General features: G+C 43.5%; 1 protein-coding gene across 1 annotated transcript; it reads left to right on the forward strand.

The window, feature by feature from the left end:
• Positions 1-360: 360 nt before the first annotated feature.
• Positions 361-20,845, forward strand: RFWD3 (ring finger and WD repeat domain 3). Its single transcript, XM_058813687.1, has 12 exons — positions 361-740; positions 2,076-2,320; positions 4,027-4,124; positions 4,213-4,410; positions 6,624-6,715; positions 8,891-9,005; positions 13,610-13,838; positions 15,020-15,170; positions 17,346-17,522; positions 18,050-18,264; positions 18,522-18,739; positions 19,364-20,845. Exons 1-12 carry the CDS (start codon positions 361-363, stop codon positions 19,505-19,507), a joined length of 2,262 nt encoding a protein of 753 aa, XP_058669670.1. The 3' UTR covers positions 19,508-20,845.
• The last annotated feature ends 1,228 nt before the right edge of the window (positions 20,846-22,073 follow it).

Below are 22,073 nucleotides of genomic sequence, written 5' to 3' on the forward strand. Positions count from 1 at the left end.
TTTCCAACTGTTCTTCAAGATCCACGTGAATTTACTTGGCAAGTAAATGATGGCAGCAAGAAAACATTAACTTTACATACTCATCCAAGTGCTTATTTAGGTTGATTTTGCAACGTGCCTTTGGTGCTAGCTGCTGTCGAGCCAAAGACTTTGAGCCCAGGACTCTGGGAGGGTGCTCCCAGCTCACATATGAGTATTGACTTGTGATTTAGCTCTGCTGCAAAGGACAAATTTTCTCTCGACTCTGAATTCTAAAAGCATTTTTAGTCACTGAGTGCTGTACCTGGTTCTTGCTACCATCAGGCTACAAGTAGAGTACACTTGTAAGTAAATACGAGTTTTGTTCAACTCCTTGCAGAAATGGCTCAAGAAGAGATGGAGGTTGATCTCCACCCAGTGGCTGGTTACTCGGTGGGGACCCTGCCGACGCTTGCCCCGGAGCCCTCTGGCCACCCAGCGCTCTCCTCCCACATCGCTGTGCTCGGGGAGGGAGGAGGCAGCGCCGCAGCTCTCCCTGCCGCCGGTGCTGTTGTCTCAGCCGGTTCTGGTGCGGGGGAAGCAGCTGCAGAGCCGGAGCTGCAGACGGGCCCTGCCCTGGCCCCCGGTGGGCAGCAGAGGCTGCAGGGGCCCTTGGAGCAGCCCCAGCCCCTGCCTGTGCCGCCGCTCACACAGCGCCCCCCGGCCAGGAGAGCTCGCAGGCAGCAGAGACTCGGCGGCTCCCAGAGGACAATCGGTGCCAGGTAAGGCAGAAGTGAAATCGGGTCTGAGCTGCCCAGCATCAGTTCAAAACTTCCTTGCTTCTTCTCTTACAGAGCCCAGCCCAGGTGTGTGGCTAGGGCCAAAGCCAGGGTACCTTACCTTTTAAATTCAGTAATAGCACAGCGACTTTTGGTCTCTTCTGGCGGGTTCTTTGCCCTTGCTAAGTGAATCCTCCTGTTTCATATGTTGGCAGGGGTGATCTTGGCTTCTGAGCCCTTCTACATTTTGAATTTTGCTTGCAGAGCTTGTGCTGCTGCTGTTCCCTCTGCACAGCCAGACTCCTGTCTGTGATTCCTGCAGCAGTACTGATTCTCAGCAGTTCCAGCCAGCATTTAGCTCAGTGGAGCTTGTGCTCTGGTTTGCATTTCAGCTTTGATTTGGGCTCTGCCTGATTACATTTGCTGGTGATGGTTGCTGCAGAAACTTTCACAAACACACAAACTGATATTTTTCTGTAGGGCTTTTTTGGTGTATTTTATTTTTTTAATACCATTTCGATGGGATCAAAGGGGGATGAGTGGGGATGCTCTGCAGCCAGAAAGAAATCCAAATTTATTTTTTGTTTTTCTCTCATCATTCTATCTTTTGTACATGTCAAGGGTGAAATTATAATTAACTGAAGCATTGCTTTTAAATTCAGCAAGACCAAAAGCTCCTCTCCTCCTAGTTGGTTAAACACAACTATATTGTTTGCCCTCAGATTGCCCGTGAAGGTCACTGTAGTTGTGAGGGCTGGAAGGCAACCTGAGAAACTCCTTTGAATCTGAAGGATAATTGAGATGATAGCTGAGCTGATGAGGGGAGAGGGGAGGATGTTTCTGTCTAGGGGTGAAGTTGCAGTAGAAAAGCAGAGGGAAAGTAGAAAGACTAAGCAGAAAGTAGTCAGTGGAATGAGGCTCTGATCCAAGTTGCATTTCCCAGTACCAGTTCCTCCAGGAACCAGGGCTGAGTTAGGGTTGGAGAGACAGATTAGGAGTTTCCTTAGGCTTATTAGTGAATGATACTCTCTCTGTTTTTCTCCTCTCCAACCCCACCATCCCATTCTCCCCCAAAAGAAGGCAATATCATTTTTGTAATGAGAAGATTTTCTTTGAACTGAGCAATATGGATTGTTGCTGATCCTGCTGACTGTTCCCAATGTGGTCTATCCTATGTGATTGCCCCCCTACCAGAGAAGGCCTGATTTGATAACAGTGACACCTTCCTGCTGCAGTCAAAGCCTGGGAACTTTCCTGCAAACATTCATGGGGAAACTTGGTGAGCCTTTATCTTGCCTGAAATGACTGTGGCTTTTGTTTCTTGATTTCTGGACTCAGGGCAGCATTGGACCATTACTTTCAACTCAGTAGGACCCAAGAGCCACCTGCAGGAGCAGTTCCACACCCCGAGTTCCCCCGAATTGTGAGAGACACCCAGGCACAGCACCCAGCCGAGACAATAGAAGTGAGTGACTCTGACAGCAGCACTTCTGAGGAGGAGGAAGAGGAGGAAGCAGTGGAGGAGGCAGCAGCACCACTGTTAACATCAGCCCAAGAGACTCCTCCAGCAGCGAGCTCAGGAGGTTTGTGCTGTATTGGAGCTGCGTAGAGCCTGATTGCAGACACTTCTCTTGCTGTTTGAAAACTCAGCAGGGAAATCCTCTCGAGCCTCTCAACAGACGGTGCTCAGAGATTTTGTGCCCACAGCTGACAGGAGCAGGCTGCTGCCACACGGCTTCCTGGCAAGCAGCTCCTGAGAGCAGCAGCAGCAGCAATGGGTGATTGCTACCATAGTGTTAAATACACTCTTTTTGTGTTTGCAGACTGCTATTTATTCTGAAAGTTTCCAGGATTATTTGTAACTTAAATTTAGAGGTTATTGCTTGCCGTGCTTCCACTCCCCATGTATTATTAAGGAGTGCTATTGAAGACATCATGTCAGAGCTTGGACATGAGCAAGATGATGGTCGTTTCAGAGAAGGATCTGATTCAGTATTTTTTAATTATCTGACATTTCAGTGTGCTTCAGTTGATTTTTCATTCCTGTGTGACATTTAGCTGAGGAGATGGAGGTGCTTTTTGGTTTTTCTTTCCTCGTTTCTTTCTGTCTCACAATTTATTATCTAAACTCGTGTTCACAGGCTGACACACACTTCAGTGACATTTTTTGTGATTAACATTCACAGTTTATGTAAGAGTGACAAATAGTTAACTTGCTAGTCAAGGTTATTGATGCCCAGAGAATACAAGAACAAGAATATCTTTTTACTTCAGTCTCTAAGGAATGTCCTTATGATTGACTCTCTGCCCTCAGTTTTGGTTTTGATTGGCCAGCCCACCTCATTACCTTTTTTTTAAAGGGTACATCTGTGAGGTTCCTTTTGAACAGATCCATTCTGCTTGCTCTGGGCTAGTTTTACACTAGACAGGAGCTCAAGCTGTTGAGTGCTGTATATTGTTGTGTGAACATATGCTCTGTGCTGGATTTTCTGGAATTCCCTTTTGCTTATATAAGCCAGTGGCTCCTCTTACAGCCCAGAATCACAGGGGCTGAAAACTTTATTGACATTAGCCAGGGTTAGGTGATACTTCCACTGGATGGAGAATATGTGCCTTGATTACTAAAAGTGATTAATAACTCGTGTTTGTCAGGAGCTAGAGGGGAGGCAGTGATTTTTGCTCCTTTTTTACTGTGCTAGTGGTGGTGATCTCCACACAGCAATTCAGTGTGGCCATGCCTCAACAGATGGGCTGACAGAGGCTCACCACAAAAACATGGGGAGAATAGCAGCAGAATTGGTAGTTCAGACAATTACCAGCTGGAAAAGTGCTGAAGTCAGAGTGGATGGACAGGCAGCATACGGGAAATGCTTTCTTGGCACATGAAATATGCATGCTTAGATCCCTTGGCAAAGCAGCTTCTGATATTGGTGTCTGTCTTTCTCAGGGCATAATGATGCAGGAATATAATCTTACATCAGCCTAATTATAGACCAGGTCTGTTTGTTTTGTGCAGGTCAGAAAATTCTGATAACAATTGCTGTCCTTAACAGACCTCTCCTTTTTCACTGAAATTCTGTTGCTTTTCATAAAAGAAAACATAAATTTTTTTTCAGCACTGCTGTTCATATATAGAAGGCCTTACACACAGAATGTGTCCAGGGCACTGATCTGAAGCTTTATAAGTAACCTGTGCTGTGTCACTACTTAACTTTGATTTCAGATCAAAGCAGGAAAAGTCCTTTTCATCCCCTTACGAATCAGGTTATTTAAGCAATGCTTTCTTTAGTTTCCAGTCAGGTCCAAGCAGAGCCACCTCAAGCTTTGTCTCAAGCTTCTGCAGTACATGAAAGTCATGAAGATGAACCTGAAGTCCAGCAAAAGCAAGTAAGGTGAACTAAATGCTTTTGGAAACAGATTATATGTGATGAATGCTGCATTTTCTGAAACAGTTGTGTTGTATTTTTAATCCTAGACAACTCCACTAAAGAAACTGGAGGCATCAGTTCCTGTTGCCCCTCTGGATGAGGAGGAAGGAGATACCTGTGCCATCTGCTTTGAGCAGTGGACCAATGCTGGGGAGCACCGTCTGTCTGCGCTGCGCTGTGGGCACCTCTTTGGCTACACCTGCATTGAGAGGTGGCTCAAGGGACAGGCAGGGAAGTGCCCTCAGGTAAAATGGCTGTTATGTGCACTGGAAAGCACTTAAAGCACTTAATATGTGTGCCTAACTTGTGCCTCAGATGTGGTCACTGTGAGTGTCACAGCTGGTTGCTGCATGAAGCTGCTGTCAGAAGTAACAAACCCCATCATTATTTTGATGTTATTAGGACAGTAACAACTAGCAGTACTTTAAAGGATGGGTTATGACTTGGATCTTCTCCCTGAAGTAGAGCATTTGTGAGTAGCAGATGTAAAGGTTTGAGAGTTCAAGTGCTAAACTTGGAAATGGTTTCAGAATGGCCCAGTCTGATCCTGAAGAGAACCACCTGGAGTGGAAATGGCAGATGGATTCCTTGACACAATTAACTAAGCATAATGGCTGTGTTATTGGACAGGAAATGTGTCTGAGAACTGTTTTGGAACCACACGATGGTTAGGGTTGGAAAGGACCCTGAAGATCATCTAATTCAGTTTTCAGTTGATTAATCTTCTGTTTTGAGCTGCGTCTGCTTTTGCAGCCTTTAAGAGGACCAGGTTGTTGAGGAAGCTGGCAGAGAGCAAACTGAGAACCAGGTTACATCTTCCAATGTCCCTTTGCAAGTGGTAAATCAGTTTTTGAAGGGTTTCTTTCCATGGTTAGTACTGATCTCCTTCGATGAGGTCTGCACTTCTATGTGATGTGTTTCCATTCCTTACTCCTTTTTTCCATGAAGGAATGTTGACAAAAAATAGGTCAATGAGTACCTTGTAAATAGGATTCAGTTCTGGCACTTTCTGAGTCAGTGGCTGGAAGCCCAGGGTTCCTTTGGCTTTGTCATTTTGAGAGTTTCTGTATTCTTGCTTGACTTTTCAGGATTCCCTCCTCTCAACAAGACACTTCCTGTTGACGTGTGCTGTGACTAAACCTAAAGAATCCCTGTTGCCATAGCAAAGGCCCAAAGTTGATTTTTCTTACCTCTGTCAATTCTGTGTAAGCTTTTCCTCCCCCAGTTCAGGCCCAGACAGAATTCTGAGAGACCTGCCTGGCATATTTACTCTTTGGAATTTTGTGACTGCTTTCTTCTCAAACACTAACATCTCAAGGGTTGTTTGCTCCCTCTTTTTCTTCCAATGATACAAAGACTAAAAAGTTCCTGGGGGAACTTGCTCTGGAGAGAACCTTGAAGCTAAATCATCTTTCCTTCATTTTCAGTCCCCCTCCTTTGCAACTGGGCATTCTCTGGTTGAATGGCCCAAAGTTGCTGTGCATGGTCTGTGTACTAAGTGGCTTGAGTGTGAGCTGCTGTGAAATTGCAGCATTCCTGATCCTGCCAGTGGCAGCTGCTAGCTGCCAGGAAAACTGTCTTGGCCATTTACTGCAGTTTTTACAAAGGGAGGGAAGTTTTCTACTCTGAGACACTTTCTTGTGATAACTTTGTGCTGCTAAGTAACAGACAGGTCTGCATTTGAGGCATACACAGAAATTTAATGTTTAGCTGAGGCTACTCCATATGAGTATTCACCTGCCTCTTTTCTTATCAACAAAGAATATTTGCAAAACAAACTTATTTTGCAAAATTATGAAGAATGATTGAGGAAATTATGAAGAAATAATGGTGTCTGCAAGTTCTAACTTGCTTTCTTTTTAAGGTGAATATAATGTACTAAATGATTGCAGCTAGATGCACGAAATTATTGAAATCTGACTCCCTGTGTGTCACTGAAGCCAGTGAGATGTCAATGTTTCATGCAACACTGGAACACTTCTATGGATTTGGGCCTGCAAAATGTGGTTAAAGGAATATAGCACAGAAATAAGAGTTGGGAATAAGCTCAAGGGTTCCTAAATTCTTGTCTGTTGGCCAAGCATCAAGTCCTGGTGTTTTCAGACCTGAGATTGGGCTGTATTTTGTTCTAGATCTTTTTGTTTTCACTTCTTTGTCTGATTTGGGATTTTTTGTCCCTGGAACTTACCTGACTGAGCTGCCTTGCTGGTGCATTAGCAGAATGCATTTAGGGGGAGGCAAGGAGATGCATTATTAAAGGTGCAGCAGGACATGCAACTTTAGAGCTTTGGTGTCTGCATGAGGGAGCACCTTGCAAACATACTCATGTTTGTGGCATTGTTTTCCAGGAGAAAGCTCCTCATTTCAGAGCTAAATAAAACCATACCTAGGGACTCAGGGATGCATAGTTTGGATGATTAAATTCCTGTAGATGACCTGAGCTGGTGTTTGATTTCAGTGCAACAAGAAGGCCAAGCGCTCCGACATCGTGGTGCTGTATGCGCGCACGCTGAAGGCGCTGGACACCAGCGAGCAGGAGCGCATGAGAAGGTACGGAGTCTGCACCTGAAGGTACCTGCACTGACAGCTGCCCTCTCCTGCTGCTCCATGCTGTCATTTCCTGCATGGTCTGAAGCGATTTGTGCATTCCCTTGGGGTTTTTCAGGAGTGTAGCTACCTTAAAGAGCCAAGGCCTTGCTGCGTTGCACGTCTTAATTTTCTTTTGGAACAGAATTCTTGAGTTTGCATTATGTGGCCCTGAAACAGCAAAAGCTGTCTTGTGCTATATCCTGAAATGTTATCATGGGAGGACATGCAAAGTTGATGCCAAAAAGCTGTATATTGCTAATTCATCATTAGATGGGAAAAGCAAGGCATGGTTAGGAATGCAGGGGGAGTGAATAGCTGACCTTTTCTGCCACCTTTTCTGTATGCATTAAACAGAGTAATACCTCATATGAATCACTTTCCATCTTGCTTTGTCAAACTCTTCATGTAGCTTTACTAGCAAAAGGTCAGCAAGCATTACTATGACTCCCACTTCCCTTTCCAACTTAAATGTAGACTTTGTATTGAAAAAGGGAAAAGCAGGTATGAAAATGGGGACTCGTTTCTTTTCAGTAAGATGCTGTCACAGATACTATTCTGAAATGAAAATGCTGCAGATACCTGAGTTCTTCTAAGTCTTGTGTTGAATAGAATTTAATTGGGGTTTCTTCACTTGTCTATAACTATGCCACTGTTCTTTCAAGGCAGTCTTTCAACAGAAGCCTCACTATCCTGGTAATTACAGATCAGAAATGACTGAGGAGTAACAGTCAGGAAGGGAAGAATCTCTCTTCTCTCCAGATTCCCACACCCTGATGGTGTTTGAAGTGTAACTTTAGAAGGGTGATGCTTCTTTCACTGCATTAACACAGAAAAATAAATGATATATATTATTTTTTTCAAAAGCAGGGAAGACAGTTGGGTGTGTAAATCTTGTTATCTCTCATGAAGGGGAAGTTGCCTTACTTCTATTTGTGTCTCAGAACCTCACTGCAGCCATTCCCCACATGCCTTGCCCCTTCTCTGCCTCCTGTTTTTGTTGTAAGGCAGGGAGCAGTGACTGTCAGTGGGTCCATGGAGCTGCTGGCAGTGGCTGCCTTCTGGCACACAGCCAGAGTGGAGCAGAGATGTGTGTGTGCATGCATTAGTCTTGTTTGCACATAATCTTAAATTAGCTATAGGATCATGGGGTTTGTTTGTCACATTCAAAAAACCCACCAGCCTTCAGGCTTTGGGTACTTACATAAAGAATGTGTTTGTGATTGTTAAATAGGCATTTCACCTGTTTCTTCTGCAGGGAAAAAAATCATATGAAAAAGCTGTAAGGAAATGACAGCATTCTGTGCTTTGGAACCTCTAAGGAAATGACAGAATTCTGTGCTTTGGAACATTCAAGGCTAGGTCTGTGCATTTGCAAAATACTTAGGCAAGCTAGAGCTCCCTGCACATGAATGACAGAAATAACTGGAATATTGCAGCTTTTGACGTACAGAATGCAGTGGGCAACATGGACCAAGTGTACAGCTAATTTTAAGGAGTGTTGGTGTGTCTTTCCCCACTTTAGCTATTCCTTCATGTAAGCCTGTATGAAAGAGAAATAAATTCAAGTAACCTAACCAAAATGCTGCTGCTAAATGGTGTGAATGCACTTTTGGGCTCAGGATGAGGTAGTAAGTGAGTCTTCTTTATGGGCATTCACAGAGAATTTATCTGTATCATTTTGTCTGGTACAGATATATTTTCCTAAAATACAAGATTAGCTACTGATAGTAGAGACAAGCTTGAAGATCTTGTTGTTATATAGTTATGCTGTGATGTGCTATGATACTGACACAGTGTATTACATGGACATAATGGTATAGGATTTGCTTAAGTGTTTCTGTAGGGGAAAGAAAATTGATTTCTCTTTCATTCTCCTCTGGTAAATTAGTGCTTTTGGAGAGGATGAGGAGAAAGGCTGTTGGAACAATACTTGGAGTGAGTCATTCAGAACAATTGCATAACTGAATATCTCAAGGAGAATGTGTTGGGTTAGTGCAGTACCAGGTTTTCTGTGACTGTGGATTTGCCTGAACAGGACTTATGGTGGAATAAAGTTAGAGGGCAGGAGTTGACACCTCAGAAAAGTATCCAAGATAATGCCTAGGCCTAAGGCTTGCTTTCCTCTCCTTCCTGCAGCTCTTTAGAAAAGGAGCAAATGCTGCGGAGGCAGGCGGAGCTGGAATCTGCCCAGAGCCGTCTGCAGCTCCAGGTGCTCACAGATGAATGCAGCAAACTCCGCAAGCAGGTCCAGGTGAGTCTCAAATACAAATACAGAGTTTCTTCTTCTCCAGCCTGCCTTTTCCATCTTCCCTTAGAGGTGAGAAGACAGGATTCCAGTTCTAGTAATCATCGAGATTTAGTAAACTCAATTGGTGAATCATCCCAAGCTGGTAAAGACATCCTGGGCTGGAATATTCATGCATGCTACAAAAACTCTGACTTTTTCTTGTGCTTTTAAGACTTAATTAAACTTGCAGCACAGCACTAGAGTTGTTTGGCTGCTGATGTTGCAGGTTCCCCCTCAGGTTTTGTGGTGCCTGGGGAGGCATGGTAATAAAGAACCAGACTTAGTCTCCTCATCTTTCATGTAGTTGCATCAAAATAAGCTTTGGAAATCTCAGTAGTAAACCTGCAGTGCAATCTATTATCACTAGTTAGTCAAGAGTCTTTGAGAAGCAGTTTGTGAAGAGGCATAGCTACTTGCAAAATCAAAAGAAAACAAAAATAAAAATACCCTAGGGCTTTGGGGTTTTTTGAAGGTTAGTCAACATTTCAATGTAACACCTTCTGGTGCCCTGGGACCTGGCCTGTCAAATAGGGGAGGCTGTACATGGCCTGAGCAGCTGCTGAGAGGCACCTCTTAGGGCACAAATTACTGACTGTAAATTATGGGTTGTTGAATGACTGCTTCCTTCTGGCTTATGCAACACTGAGATATTTTGTAACCCATCCTAGCTGCTTTTTCAGGATTCCTATAAATTATGGACTCTGCCAGTGCTTCAAACTGTGAATTAGCTGGTGTATTCCACCAGTGCTAGGTTTCCCAAGAGTCTGTTTCATTGCCAGTTTGCTACCTTTTGTTGAATGAGGCAGATGATATCCTCTCACTTTCTAGCAGCCTGCTTATTTTTAGGCTTTTCTTTATTCCTGGAATTTTTTTTATAGCCTTGGCTATTCATATCTGTACATTAAACAACATCCTCTTTGCTGAAGTCTTCCTGTGTGACATAAGATAAGGCTTTATAAATTCTCTACATTCCTGCATGAAGCCATATGCTCATCATCACTAATAAAAAACTAGTCCACTTCAAACTTTGGCTTAAAAAAATGCAAATAAGATAATATTGCAAGTCCATAATGTTTTCCTGCAATTAATTTGGTCTTAAATGATGGAGTATCCAGTCTAACTGAATTGAAGTCACATGTTATAAAGATTAAGTACCCTGTGTTCTTTAAGCTCTGTTTCAGTATTTATTACTGCATTCATCATTGTACTGTAGTGGTTAATGCAAATGCTGGAAGCAATTTTAAGGTGCTTGTTTATACTGTGAATAAACTGGAAGTAAACAATATACTGGGGAGCAAAAAAGCAGGAAGTCCACAAAAGTCTTTCACTTGTTTGATTGCATTTTGAGCAGATGCCTAATGAGCTCCTTGTTTTATGAGAAGTCATAGAGTAAAGTAACTACTTGCACAGAAGTATTTAGAGTGGGAGTTTCTAGCCCAGCCCTGCTTGGGTGATTGCAGTGTAGGGTTGAGCTGCTCAGGGGTTTTTGTTGCTCATGCACTTGAGCTGTGCCCAGCAGCAGTCATGGCTCTAGCTATGATCTTTTTTTAGGTTTGTATGCATTTTTCTGTGCTCTTACCCATTAAGAGTCTTGTTCATTGTACTTTGTTATTGAAGTATGTAATGTTATTGAGACTAGGAAATTGATGGTTTTTAAGTCTTTAGCTATATGAAAATACATGAGGAAATGAACTTGAAGATAAGGAGAGCTCTGGAAGAAAGTCCTCAGGAGTGGGGACTGTGCTGAGCTGTGTCCTGCCCACCACACAGAGATTCAGGCTTGTGTTTGGAACAAATGCTGCTGACACCTTATTTTACCTAATGTTATTCCTTTGGGAGCAGAAAGAATTTGGGAATTAAATGTGAGCTACTGCAGTACTCCTCCTGAACCTGCCACCATTTTCAGTAGAAGTAGCTAATGATAAATCAGCTCTCTCTGCCTTCTAGTATTAATATCACTGATCAGCTGGGGTAGGAGATCTGATTTTTGCACATGGGAAGCAGTAGCTCTGTTTGGGTATGGAGCAGGAAAAGGAGGACTGGCAGGGAAATTACAGGAGACTGCATGTTGCTGTGGAGAAAAAAGTAGATATAATTATGACCCTTGCAGAGATCAATTAATGTTTCTTGATGTAATGGAAAAGGTTTTTTAAAATAGAATTTTCAGAGCATTCAAAAAGATTGAATGGCAAAATATCAATAAAAATTAGTGTATTCAATATCTCTAGGAAAAAAATAGGCAAATTGTTTTATTGAATAAAAATTGTTCATCTTTGTGATCTGTGGTTACCTCCAACTGATGCCTGGGGAAGTGGAAGCTGATGTTTCATTGCTGTTTATAGTGAAACCAGTTAGAAATGCTCCACATCCTTTAGACTGAGTTTGAACCCAAACCCCAAGGTGGAAGGTGGAATGTCCACAGTGCTGCACCACAGCTTGAGGTTGTCCTGTCCTGTGTTCTGTTAAAGGCAGGGCTGGGGCTGTGCAGTGCCAGCTGTGGCTTCTCTGAGAGCTCTGTGGGAAACAGAGAGTGACAGTCATTGATACCTGCCTTTGTCTTGAAAGCTTCATATCAGCTATTGGAGCTGTAACCTAATAACTCAAAACTGTTCTGAATTTATTGTAGCTGCTGGTTTTGCTTTCCTATTCATTGTGCTCTTCTACTTCTCCTTCATACTTCTGAGGAAGACTTTTGCTCTATAACCCATTCTTTCCCCCTGGTGTGACTGTGTTCAGTCATCACTGCAAAGGTGAGCTGAAATCTAGAGACAGTCATAGCATGTGCAGAGAGAGGAGCCTGCTCTCAAGGCCATTAGTTGACACCAGGCATCAGGAAAACTCTGCACAGCATCTTAAAGGGAAGTATGGGCTCTTACATAATGAACAGAATGTTCTTTTGAGCACAATTAGTGGAATTTGTCTGCAGTGGAACATTTTTAATCACCTTGCTAATGTGCCTCCAGTAAGACTTCCTGGTTCTGCTGGGTTTGTCCATCGTGTTTAAATGTAAACATTGTACTAATAATCCTTGTGATTTTAATTGTCTGGTTTCCTTTTTAATAACTTGTGTGAAAGTTGAATGTTGAGTGCAGGTGACAAGGAGATTTTTGTAAGGTCCTCAGAGCAACAGATCATTTTAATCTCTTCTGATCCCCAGTGGTTGTGGTCTCCCCCCCTCACCTTTTAGAAATACTGAGTTTATTAAATTTTTGATTAAAAATTACTTTGTTCTAAGTTACCTGTGTTTAGACTGACTGCGTACTCTAAGCTTGAAGGTACAGCTTTCATCATAAGCATCCTGACAACCCTCACACCCCTTCTTCTTGCCCAGGTTGTTTTGTCTTTTCTTGCTCTAATAATCTGTAGTCTCCAGCTTCCTTTTCTTTTTATTTTTTCCTTACATTTTTATATTCCCTTGGGACATTTGCAATGTGCTTGATGCCAAAGACATCAGACCTCTGTAAAGTATCAGAACTGCTCTCCCCTTGAGCAGCTTCCAAAAGTTATAGGTCTTGATAACTGTTAATGTAGAATTTGAACTTTGATCTTGCCTTTCTGAAAATTGCTGCCTTTGCTTCAATGCAGGTTAAGTGGTGGTGGCTGGTTCACTATTGAGGCTGACTTGCAATTACTGATATATTCATAATAGCATTCTTGTGACCCTTAATTGTTTAAAGATTACATAGTGTTTGAAGCAGAACCTGCATTGCTCAGACAACAGAAAGCAGGTAGCAATTTTCCTTCAGTTTGCCATCCCTCTTAAATATCCCTGAGATTCTCTATTGTCTGGTTTTGACCTTGGATTACATGATGGTCAAAATACTTTTTGGGAAGGGGCACTTCTAGTTGACTCACAATACGCTGATGCCACTACCTTGATTCCCACCTCACCCCTGATGATCTCAGCAGAAAAAGGAATTCAAAGAATACCTTGTTCTTCACAGAAGCTGTTCTTGGCCATGCCTTTGCTGGATATTCTTGAGCATTCATCAGTTGAGGTGGAGGAAAAGAAGGGAGGAGGTGGTAGAAGACAGAGCTGGAGCTCTTGAGAGTTGTGTTGTTCCTGGAATTTGCTGCACAGGGTTTACAAGAACAGGGTCATTGTCATTTAATAGACTGACTTGTTTCCTGCAACGCCCTTTGTGTTGAATCTTGGGCTTTTATTTTTTATGGGGTATTCTGGAAATTGTGGAAAATGTTTTTAATTGACTTTCTCCTGTGATTTAGGAGCTCATAATACTTGGCAGTTCATTCCCTTCTAAGCAGCATTGATCTGGTAATAGTTGTTACTGGCTTTTATGTGTTGCCCAAGAGTCCTCTCTTTCACAGGGTGTAATATATACAATAACACACTTTGAATACATTTTGCCAGTATTTTCACAGCATTTGAATGCTTCTGTTGCTCACTGTCATAGGCCATGAACTTAGAAATATAGTACTTCAGGAATAGCATGGAAATGGGACTATATTTCCCTTTTTTATCTGAGAACAAGTACAGTTGGAGCATCTGAAGCAGAAGGTGACACTGCTGGTGATGTATTAAAGCTCTTTGGGTCCTTTCTTTGCAGGAGCTGAAGGCCCTGGTGGCCCAGTACAACATGAGCACTTCTCAGCAGCCCGGCAGCTCCCGGCCCTGCCTCGCAGGCAGCCTCCCCTCCAGCCAAAGCCAGCGCAAATACCACTTGGAAAAGGTGCTCTTGGTGTCCCAGGCTGGCAACTGCAGAGTGATGGCATACTGTGACTCACTGGGCTGTCTCGTGGTGTCACAGCCTTCTCCACAGTCTACTTTTATTCCTGGTAATTGAGCAAGCCAACATTTGGAGGTTCAGAAGTACAATTCTTGTCATTTCTGCTTTGTCCCTGCTTTTCTGCTTGGTCTTTGCATGTGCCTTGTAGACTGAGAATACTTGTAAGACTCCCCATACTTCATCTGGCCCCTGCATTGGTAGCCTCTGCCTAGGCAAGGAGCTTGTTTCCCTGGCACTTCTATGGCAGAGTCCTAGCAGAGGGTCTGCAGCTCTCCTGCTGGAATGCCACATCCACAGAAAGGTAAAAGATGTGTCTGGTAATCCTTGCAAAGGTACACCTTCTGAAAGGAGAAGGGGCCTGCAGAGAAGCTTCCATTGGTTAAGTGAGAAACACTGCTTCCCAATTTGTAGGTGGATTGATGCACATGCAGCTAATTTGTCAGTACTCTTAAAAAAAAAAACAACAAACAAACAAAAAAAACCCCAACCAAAAGCAAACTCCTTTTAATCTGAATGCCTGAATGCTGTTCCCTAATGAGGAAATAGGAAGCCAAGAAGTCACAGGCAGCCCTGATTTTGTCTCACTGTTATGTCCAGGGGCCCGTGCCCTGACATCTGGAGCAGTGCCAGTGGCTGTTTCAGTGCAATGCATGTGGCATTAGGAGTCTGAGAGCACTTGTTTGCCAAATGCTTTCTGACTGATGAGGGTTACTCTATTTGGTTAATGGGTTTGAGGTTAATGTGCCTTATCTAGGCATAACAAAGTGCTTTTCTGCATTTAACTGGTCTCATTTTTCTGGCATTTGTAGCCAGGACTGAATGTCTGAATGGAGGCTTTGTGGTGACTCTTGTAGCACACAGGTTAAGTTCACCTGTACCCATTCTTTGCTGTGATGCTTGTTCTCTTAAATAGCCATGTAATCCTGCTCTTTGTGGTCTTATCTGTGCAAGAGTGTCTTTGAAGAAGCTGGCTAAAGAACAGCAGGCCTTGTAACAAGACTTGTAGCACTGGTACTGAATTTGCCCTTGCTGACTGGGATCCTTAAGGATTTAGCTTTGTTACCATCTGAATTAAAGAATTATTTGTGACAGTTCTTACCCAGAAGAGCAAATAACTTGCATGTTCATCCCACCACAGGCTTCAATACAGACTTTGTAGTTCTGGCATAGAATAGCCAGTTCTGTGCATATGCTGCTTCTCAATGATCTGCTTTACCCTTCTTGTGGCAGGTTGTGGTGTGAAGATGATGAGCTTGGCCAACCTGAAGAGCAGCCAGTACATCCCCATCCACAGCAAACAGATCCGGGGCCTGGCTTTCGGCACTCGAGCCGATGGTTTGCTGCTCTCTGCTGCCCTGGACAACACTCTCAAACTCACCAGGTGAGCCCTGCCTGTCCCTGCACAGTTTGGCTGTGTCCAGGAGGTTGGGTTGGATTTTGCTCTGTCTTGCAGCATTTGCTGTTCTGCTTTCTGAAAGATGCTGCAAAGACAAGATCAGGTTTGCATATTCTTCTTGCATGTGGGAACTAACAGAGGGGAGGACTTATTGATGCTTTTACATCTTTAAGGTGGAGGTGTCATGGAGCTACCTCTCTCTGGTTATTTTTCCATGGAAAACAAGTATTCAGCACAGGTCAGCCAACTGTATGGAGAATAAATAACATAATATATAGACATGACATTTACTGTCCACTTGGTTTTCTTACTGCAGGGAAATGTGAAATGTGAGAACTTGTACAGCATAAAGCAAAAATAAGGGGTGGTTAGGCTGGGCTTCTCCTTTCCTGCACTGATGCTGACTTTACTGATTTTAAACTTCTTGTAGATCATGGAATTCATCTGGGATATGAAATGCATAAACAGCATTGTTGAGCATGCGTTAGAGGCTCTCTAGAGCTAGCAGAGACTTAATGCAGTGGGTTGGAGACTAATTATGCAGAGACTGAGAGAAAAATGTGTCCTGTCCTGTTAGAATTTACAGTTTATGAGTGTGTTTTCTTGCTGCTCTGCTGCTCTTCAGTCTTAATCATACAGTGCTTCAAAACTTTATAGGCTGATTGATTCTTATTGAGTTATATTAACATTGCTGTGCAATCTGTATGTCACTATTGGGTTAGGCAGGATAAGTGTCTGGTTTTTTTGACTAATTAGTCTCAGTTTTTTCCCACAAGTGAAGCAATGAACAGAACTTAATCCTGCAACAGAAATGTACAGAATGTTTTTTTTTTCCTGTAACCATGTTGAAATGTGTGCTAGACTAGTTAGAAGTAAACAAAACTGTGTCTGATGCTCAAGTCAAGGTGTCAGATTTTTAACTGGGCTAATAATTCTTTTCATGGTTTAATCTGAAGAGTTAGCAGGCACTGCAACAAGGAGCCAGACACTTTTATATCTGCCTCTCACTGCCTGGTTGGCTGCATGTGATCCTCTTGCTTTTGTGCTTGATCCCAGAATGTCCTGGAGTTAGGTGTTGGCTTCAGCAGCATCTTCATACTTTTTTCAGTCTCCCTCTGAAAGAATAGTCCTTCTTTAGCAATCTTTCTTCTCTAGTTACTAATCTCATAGTCACCGTCCCCAAAAGAGTTATTCAAGATGCTTTTATGTCTCCTGCTCTGGCTTGCAGTTGTTTGAAATAGCGCTGGGAGTTTGTTTGGTTTTGGGGTTTTTTTTTCATCTTGTTGTTTTGACCCAGTCACTGTTCTGGTATCAAACTCCCTGTTTCCCCAGCTAGATCTTTGTAGCTGTTCCCCTTACACTTACCTGGGAGCAATTACTTGTTTCTCTGGAGTGCTGAGCATAATCACCTTCCCCAGGGAGAAGCACATGTGTTACAAAGGATATCCGGAGTTACTTTGATATGTGCAGTCTTCTGTGCTGTTCTCAGTGTGCAAATGCTTTTTGACAATGCTGCCCTTTGCAAATACATCCCGATCTGATACCAGCTTCATCTGCTATTCTGGGTTGTGCCCCTCTGTGGACTCTCTTCTTCTTTAGAAACTTGATTTGTAGAAGGAATAATTAATACTGTAAATGTACTTTCAACTGTCCTTAGCCACTCACTGTCTCACTCTTGCTTAAACTGTATTCTTTTGAGGCATAAATACTCTTCCTCTTGTGTAAAAGGGGAGGAAATAATTAATGAGAGATGTAATCTGAAGAGATGAGCTCTGTGATCTCAGGAATATGTGGTATTACGGGACTACACCAGCATTGCTTCTCCTAATTGTTTCCCGAAAGGTAACTTAGCTTTCTCTTGCCAGTAAGGCAGCTGAGACCCTGCTGTGAGATTTCCTCTCCCAGTCTCCAAAGATCAAACTGAAAAAAGAAGCATTGGCCTGGAAGAATTATAAATCACTTGACAATATCCAAGGGATTATTCTGTTTGGGTTTTTAGATTCATGTCTGGAGTAAAGGAGGAGTCAATTGAGAATTCGGTCTCAAGAGAGATGCTTTTGTCTGAAGACTTTAAAAAGCTAGATTAGCTTATTTTAATTATGCAGTTTTCTCATCAGCAGATACTTGTGCAACTGGCCATCATTTGCTTTTCTTCTGCAGCTTGGCAACAAACACTGTGGTGCAGACATACAATACTGGCCGTCCTGTCTGGAGCTGCTGCTGGTGCCTTGATGATACAAATTATGTCTATGCTGGATTGGTCAATGGCTCTATCATGATTTATGATCTGAGAGACACAAACTCTCATGTCCAAGAACTGGTCCCTCAGAAGTCAAGGTATGGCAGAAAGATTTATCATTGCTCTCAACTGATAAACATCAAGTAAAACACAGCTTCTTCCATAAATAACACAACAATTACAGTAGTTTAAATTGTATTATGTGAATCTCTTGTTCAAAAATTCACATTTAGCACAAATGTGAGAAGACTCTCATAAGGTTGTATGGTGTTTATATATGACTTATGCAGGTGCCAAGCACTTGTGCTCCTTTTAAGGCACACAAGGGTCAGAAATAGACCCACTGGTGCAGTATAAACAGAAGAGCTCAATTTGTTTTGGAACTGGGTTTAGTATTTAATTTTGAAAGCGCAGATTACAAAGAGATGTGAAACTGATGCTTCTGTGCTTTATACTCTGGGAATCAATTTAATTTATATTGACACATCCATTGGCACTCCTTGCTTGAAGGACCATCTCCCAGCCTGCTTTGGCCCTTTCTTTGCCATGCATTTGGAGAGCTGGAGCTCTGCAGCAGCGAGCAGGGCACCAGCAGAGCTGCAGCTGACAGTTCTGACTCTTCCAGGTGCCCCATGGTGTCACTGTCCTACCTGCCCAGGGTGGCCTCAGCCTCGCTGCCTTATGGTGGGCTGTTGGCTGGGACCTTGGAGGGAGCCTGCTTTTGGGAGCAGAGAGCTGGCAACTCCTACCGGCCTCACCACCTGGCCCTGGAGCCCGGGGGCTGCATCGACCTCCAGACAGAGATCAACACACGGCACTGCCTGGCCACATACAGGCCTGGTGAGTACTGGGGTGTCTGCAGCCTCTGACCACTGCTCCTCACTGCCCTGGGCTGAGCTCAGCAGGAGCTTTGGTGCTGTGGGCACAGCAGAAACACAGCATCTGCTCTTACTAGAGCCATGAGCATCTGCACGTTGGGAAAAACTGGGGATGAGCAAAAGGGGGCAGCTGCAGGCTGGTGCTGCTTGTATTCCTACAGATAAAGCCTATCTGTGAGTATATTTTTCAAAAGTTACCTTTTTATTTCTACTCCACAGGTAAAAATAACCCATGTATGCGTTGTGTGATGATGGAACTGACTTGCACCCCACTGACAGAGGGCTCAGAAGATGTGGTGTGTTCTTCCAACCCGGTTCAGACTTTCAGTGCTGGTCCCACTTGCAAGTTGCTGACCAAAAATGCCATTTTTCAGAGCCCAGAGGATGATGGCAGTGTCTTTGTGTGTGCTGGTGATGAGGCATCCAATTCTGCTCTGGTATGTCTTGCTCCTTTCAGTGTGGTGTAGGGGTTTATTGCAGTTCTTAGGAGAGAAGCCTTATCAGTCACAGCATCAGTGTGATTTGGTGGGAATTGTCATGCACATTACCCTGTGCTGGCTGGTCTGTTGTACTGCTGAGGCAGATTCCTGATAGGGTGGGACTCCCAGTCTTAGGCAAGGCCTGTGGTCCCCATCCATCAAAGGCCATGTAGGCAGTGAGCCCCTGTTGTCCCCCAGGGGAATGGGGTTGGGCACAGTGGCACAGCTGGGCCCTGTGAGTGGTGTAGCAGACTCAGTGGGGTAGTTAGTGTGGTAAGTGCTGTGGGAAAAGGATGCAGGCTTTTTAGGGATGATGGGAAGAGGACAAAGTTGCCTTTTGCCTGAAAAAGCAGCCCAAATGCAGAAGATGGACAACAGGCTGTGTGAGAGCTCATGAGTGGGGTCACAGAGGGTGGTCAGGGTGACATTGTGCTGCAAGTCTGTTAAAGACCAAGTGAGATGTGGAAGTAGAGAAAGGATCCTATGAGTAAATTGAGGAAAACTTTTCTGGAGAGAGGATGGTCTGTTCTGGGTAGGAGGGGAGAGTCCTGCAGTCCTTGACCTTGTCTGTCCCTCCCACAGCTCTGGGATGCTGGAAGTGGTTCCTTGTTGCAGAAGCTGCCAACTGACCTGCCTGTGCTGGATATCTGCCCCTTGGAAGTGAACCGAAGGCACCTCTTGGCTACTCTGACAGAGAAGTCAGTGAATATCTATAAATGGCAGTGAGCTGTCCTTACACTTGCCACAGACTGTTCAAATATGCTGCTGATAACCCTACACAAGTGTTCAGTCCTGCACTTGCTGCTTACAGGAGACAGGATCCATTACAGCACCTTCCTGGCAGTGGGGAGGAACTGGGATGTGCTGGTGCCCAGAGCAATTCCTTTCTTCTTCTCTATTCCTCTTTAGGCCTGCCCTTATTTCTTCTTTTGTCATTTTTTTTAGTCAAACTCCACAAGCTGCCTCAGCACAGCAATAGTTCCTGGAGTGTCTCCAGTGTGTTCTTGCACTTTTTTTTCCGCTGTGGATGCAGCACAGGGACTTTCAAATCTCTGCTACAAATGAATAAAATAAGAGGAGCTTGAAGACCTGAGACTCTCACTGCACTTTCTTGTGGAAGTTTGCCGTGATTGCTGGGTGGTGAAAAGGCATCTTGTGGCATTGCTGACACACAGTGTGAAAGCAAGTTCACTGCCATGGGGAGCACACTCCCAGTGTTCTGTGGAAGGTCTGGGATCGGTTGGCAGTTATTCCCTAGCAAGGATGGATCCTGTTTTGGGGCCATGGAGAGAACAGGCTTGAAAAATCTACAGAGAACCTTTTTCCTTTGTGTTTTTTTTTTTTTCCATGAGCATATAATTTGCACTGTAATTCCTTAATTCTCTGCCTTCTTTCCCTTCTCTCTTTTCTGCTTTACCTGCAAGCAAACTTGGAGAGTTTGGTTGTGGAAAATGAAAATAGTGCTGGAGAAGCACAGGTAAAGAAGAGGGAGATGGTTCTTGTACTGTTGGCTGCTGCAGTCCACAGTGTTCTTTCTTAAAGCCAGGAATGTAGTGAAACAGCCAACACATTGGAAAAGAATGCTGGCTGCTTCTGTTGTTTGGGGGTAGGGGGGCTGGATTTTTTCTGTTTTAAGGAACCAGTGGAAGCTCAGGGATTTCATCAGCTTGTTTTTACTGACCTTTTGTCTTCCTTCAATGACAGTTTACAGCTCCACAACTGGTGTTTGTGTAAGTGTGCTGCAGCTACTGGTTTGTGTAAATGTGACCTGTGGGGTGGGATCACAGCTGGGGATGTGTGGGCAGGTGCTCTCTTAGCACCTTACTGTAAATCTCCAGGTCAGATCATGAAGGGGAACATCAGTTCCATTTTATATGTAACAAAGTCAAACTTGCAATGATATTGGAAGCTGCAGGACAAGTTCCCCTGTGCTGGAAGGTTGTCCCTTGGCACACCTCTGCCTCTGGATGTGGTGAGCAGCAGCTGTCCCATTCAGATTGAGAGTGCCACCACTTCAGCTGCCAGGATAATTTTATTTGCTGAAGGCTGGGGCTTGCATGATGTGATCCTGTTTGTCTTAAAAAGGACTGAGAAGATCTCAACTTAACTTTATATTTTTCTGTATAGAATTTTGTTCCTATATTTTTATACTGTAAAAATAAAGTGTTTATTATTATCAAATATAACTGGTGCTGCTGTACTTTGAAAATAGGTCTCTGACATTCACTGGATGTCTTATGAACATTACCAAGGGTTCCTTATGCAGGTGAGTTTTCTCTTGCTTTGTATTATTTCCAGGTCACACTGAGCTTCAGGCTGAAATAATGAAGGTATTTAGTGAATGAGTCCTCACTGAACCATCCTGATCCAGCCAGGTGAGGGGAAAGAAAAGGGTTGAGCAAGGTCAGGCTACACACAGGGAACGTCTTTTAAATGAAAATGACTCACAGATATGAGATTTTTTGGCATTTTAACAATGATCAGGAACTAAGGGTTGGTAGAATGATACTGTGAGAAGGTCTCTGGTAACAGCTAAACCAGAAGGAGCAGGATGCTCTCTGCCATATTAGTACAATGAGCTTCTTGTTCTCAGCTATTCTGAGGCATCATTTAGGTTCAGTCAACTCCAACCCCATCTTACCACAAGAAATCTGGAAAGTTTTAAACATACACAGGAAAAAGAATGAAAAATGTTTTGATATTCTAGGTAGTCCTATGATTTTTTATATTTCTAACGCTTGTTTTCTACTTTATATCACCATGCAGGACTAAGAGATACAAACTTAAATGCTATTAAAATAATGGAAGATGACACTTTCATATCCTCAGTTTTCAAACCTAGTATGTCAGAAAATGTTCAAAGTGAGGAAACCTTGTAAAACTGTCCTACTCCCAAGTTTGCAGGAGGCTGCAGGAAAGCACACCTAACTGGTGTACAGAAAGCCATCAGCACTGAGCGCTGATAAAAGGTCAAATGTGTTAATTAAATATTTGCTCATCTCTGTCTGGAGTCAAAGGGGCAGATTTGGGATGGAAGGATGAAAGAAATCAGTGTCTCTGCATTGTGCAGGGCAGCTGTCATGAGAGGCTGAGCTGTTTTGCTGGTGTTTCAGGCACGGAGCCACTATGTGGCTATTTCTGCCTCTGTCTCTAAGAAGATTTTGTTATCGTGGTGCAGGGTGGCCCCTTGGCAATTCCTGTAGTAAATCTGGTGTGAGGTGATAGGTACAGCCAGGCAGTGCTGTGGCTCCTGCAGAAGGGGTTTTGCTCTTAGCTGTGTATGAGCACTTTT

Source organism: Ammospiza caudacuta, chromosome 13 (genome assembly GCF_027887145.1).
Source record: "Ammospiza caudacuta isolate bAmmCau1 chromosome 13, bAmmCau1.pri, whole genome shotgun sequence".
Taxonomy (NCBI): Eukaryota; Metazoa; Chordata; class Aves; order Passeriformes; family Passerellidae; genus Ammospiza; species Ammospiza caudacuta.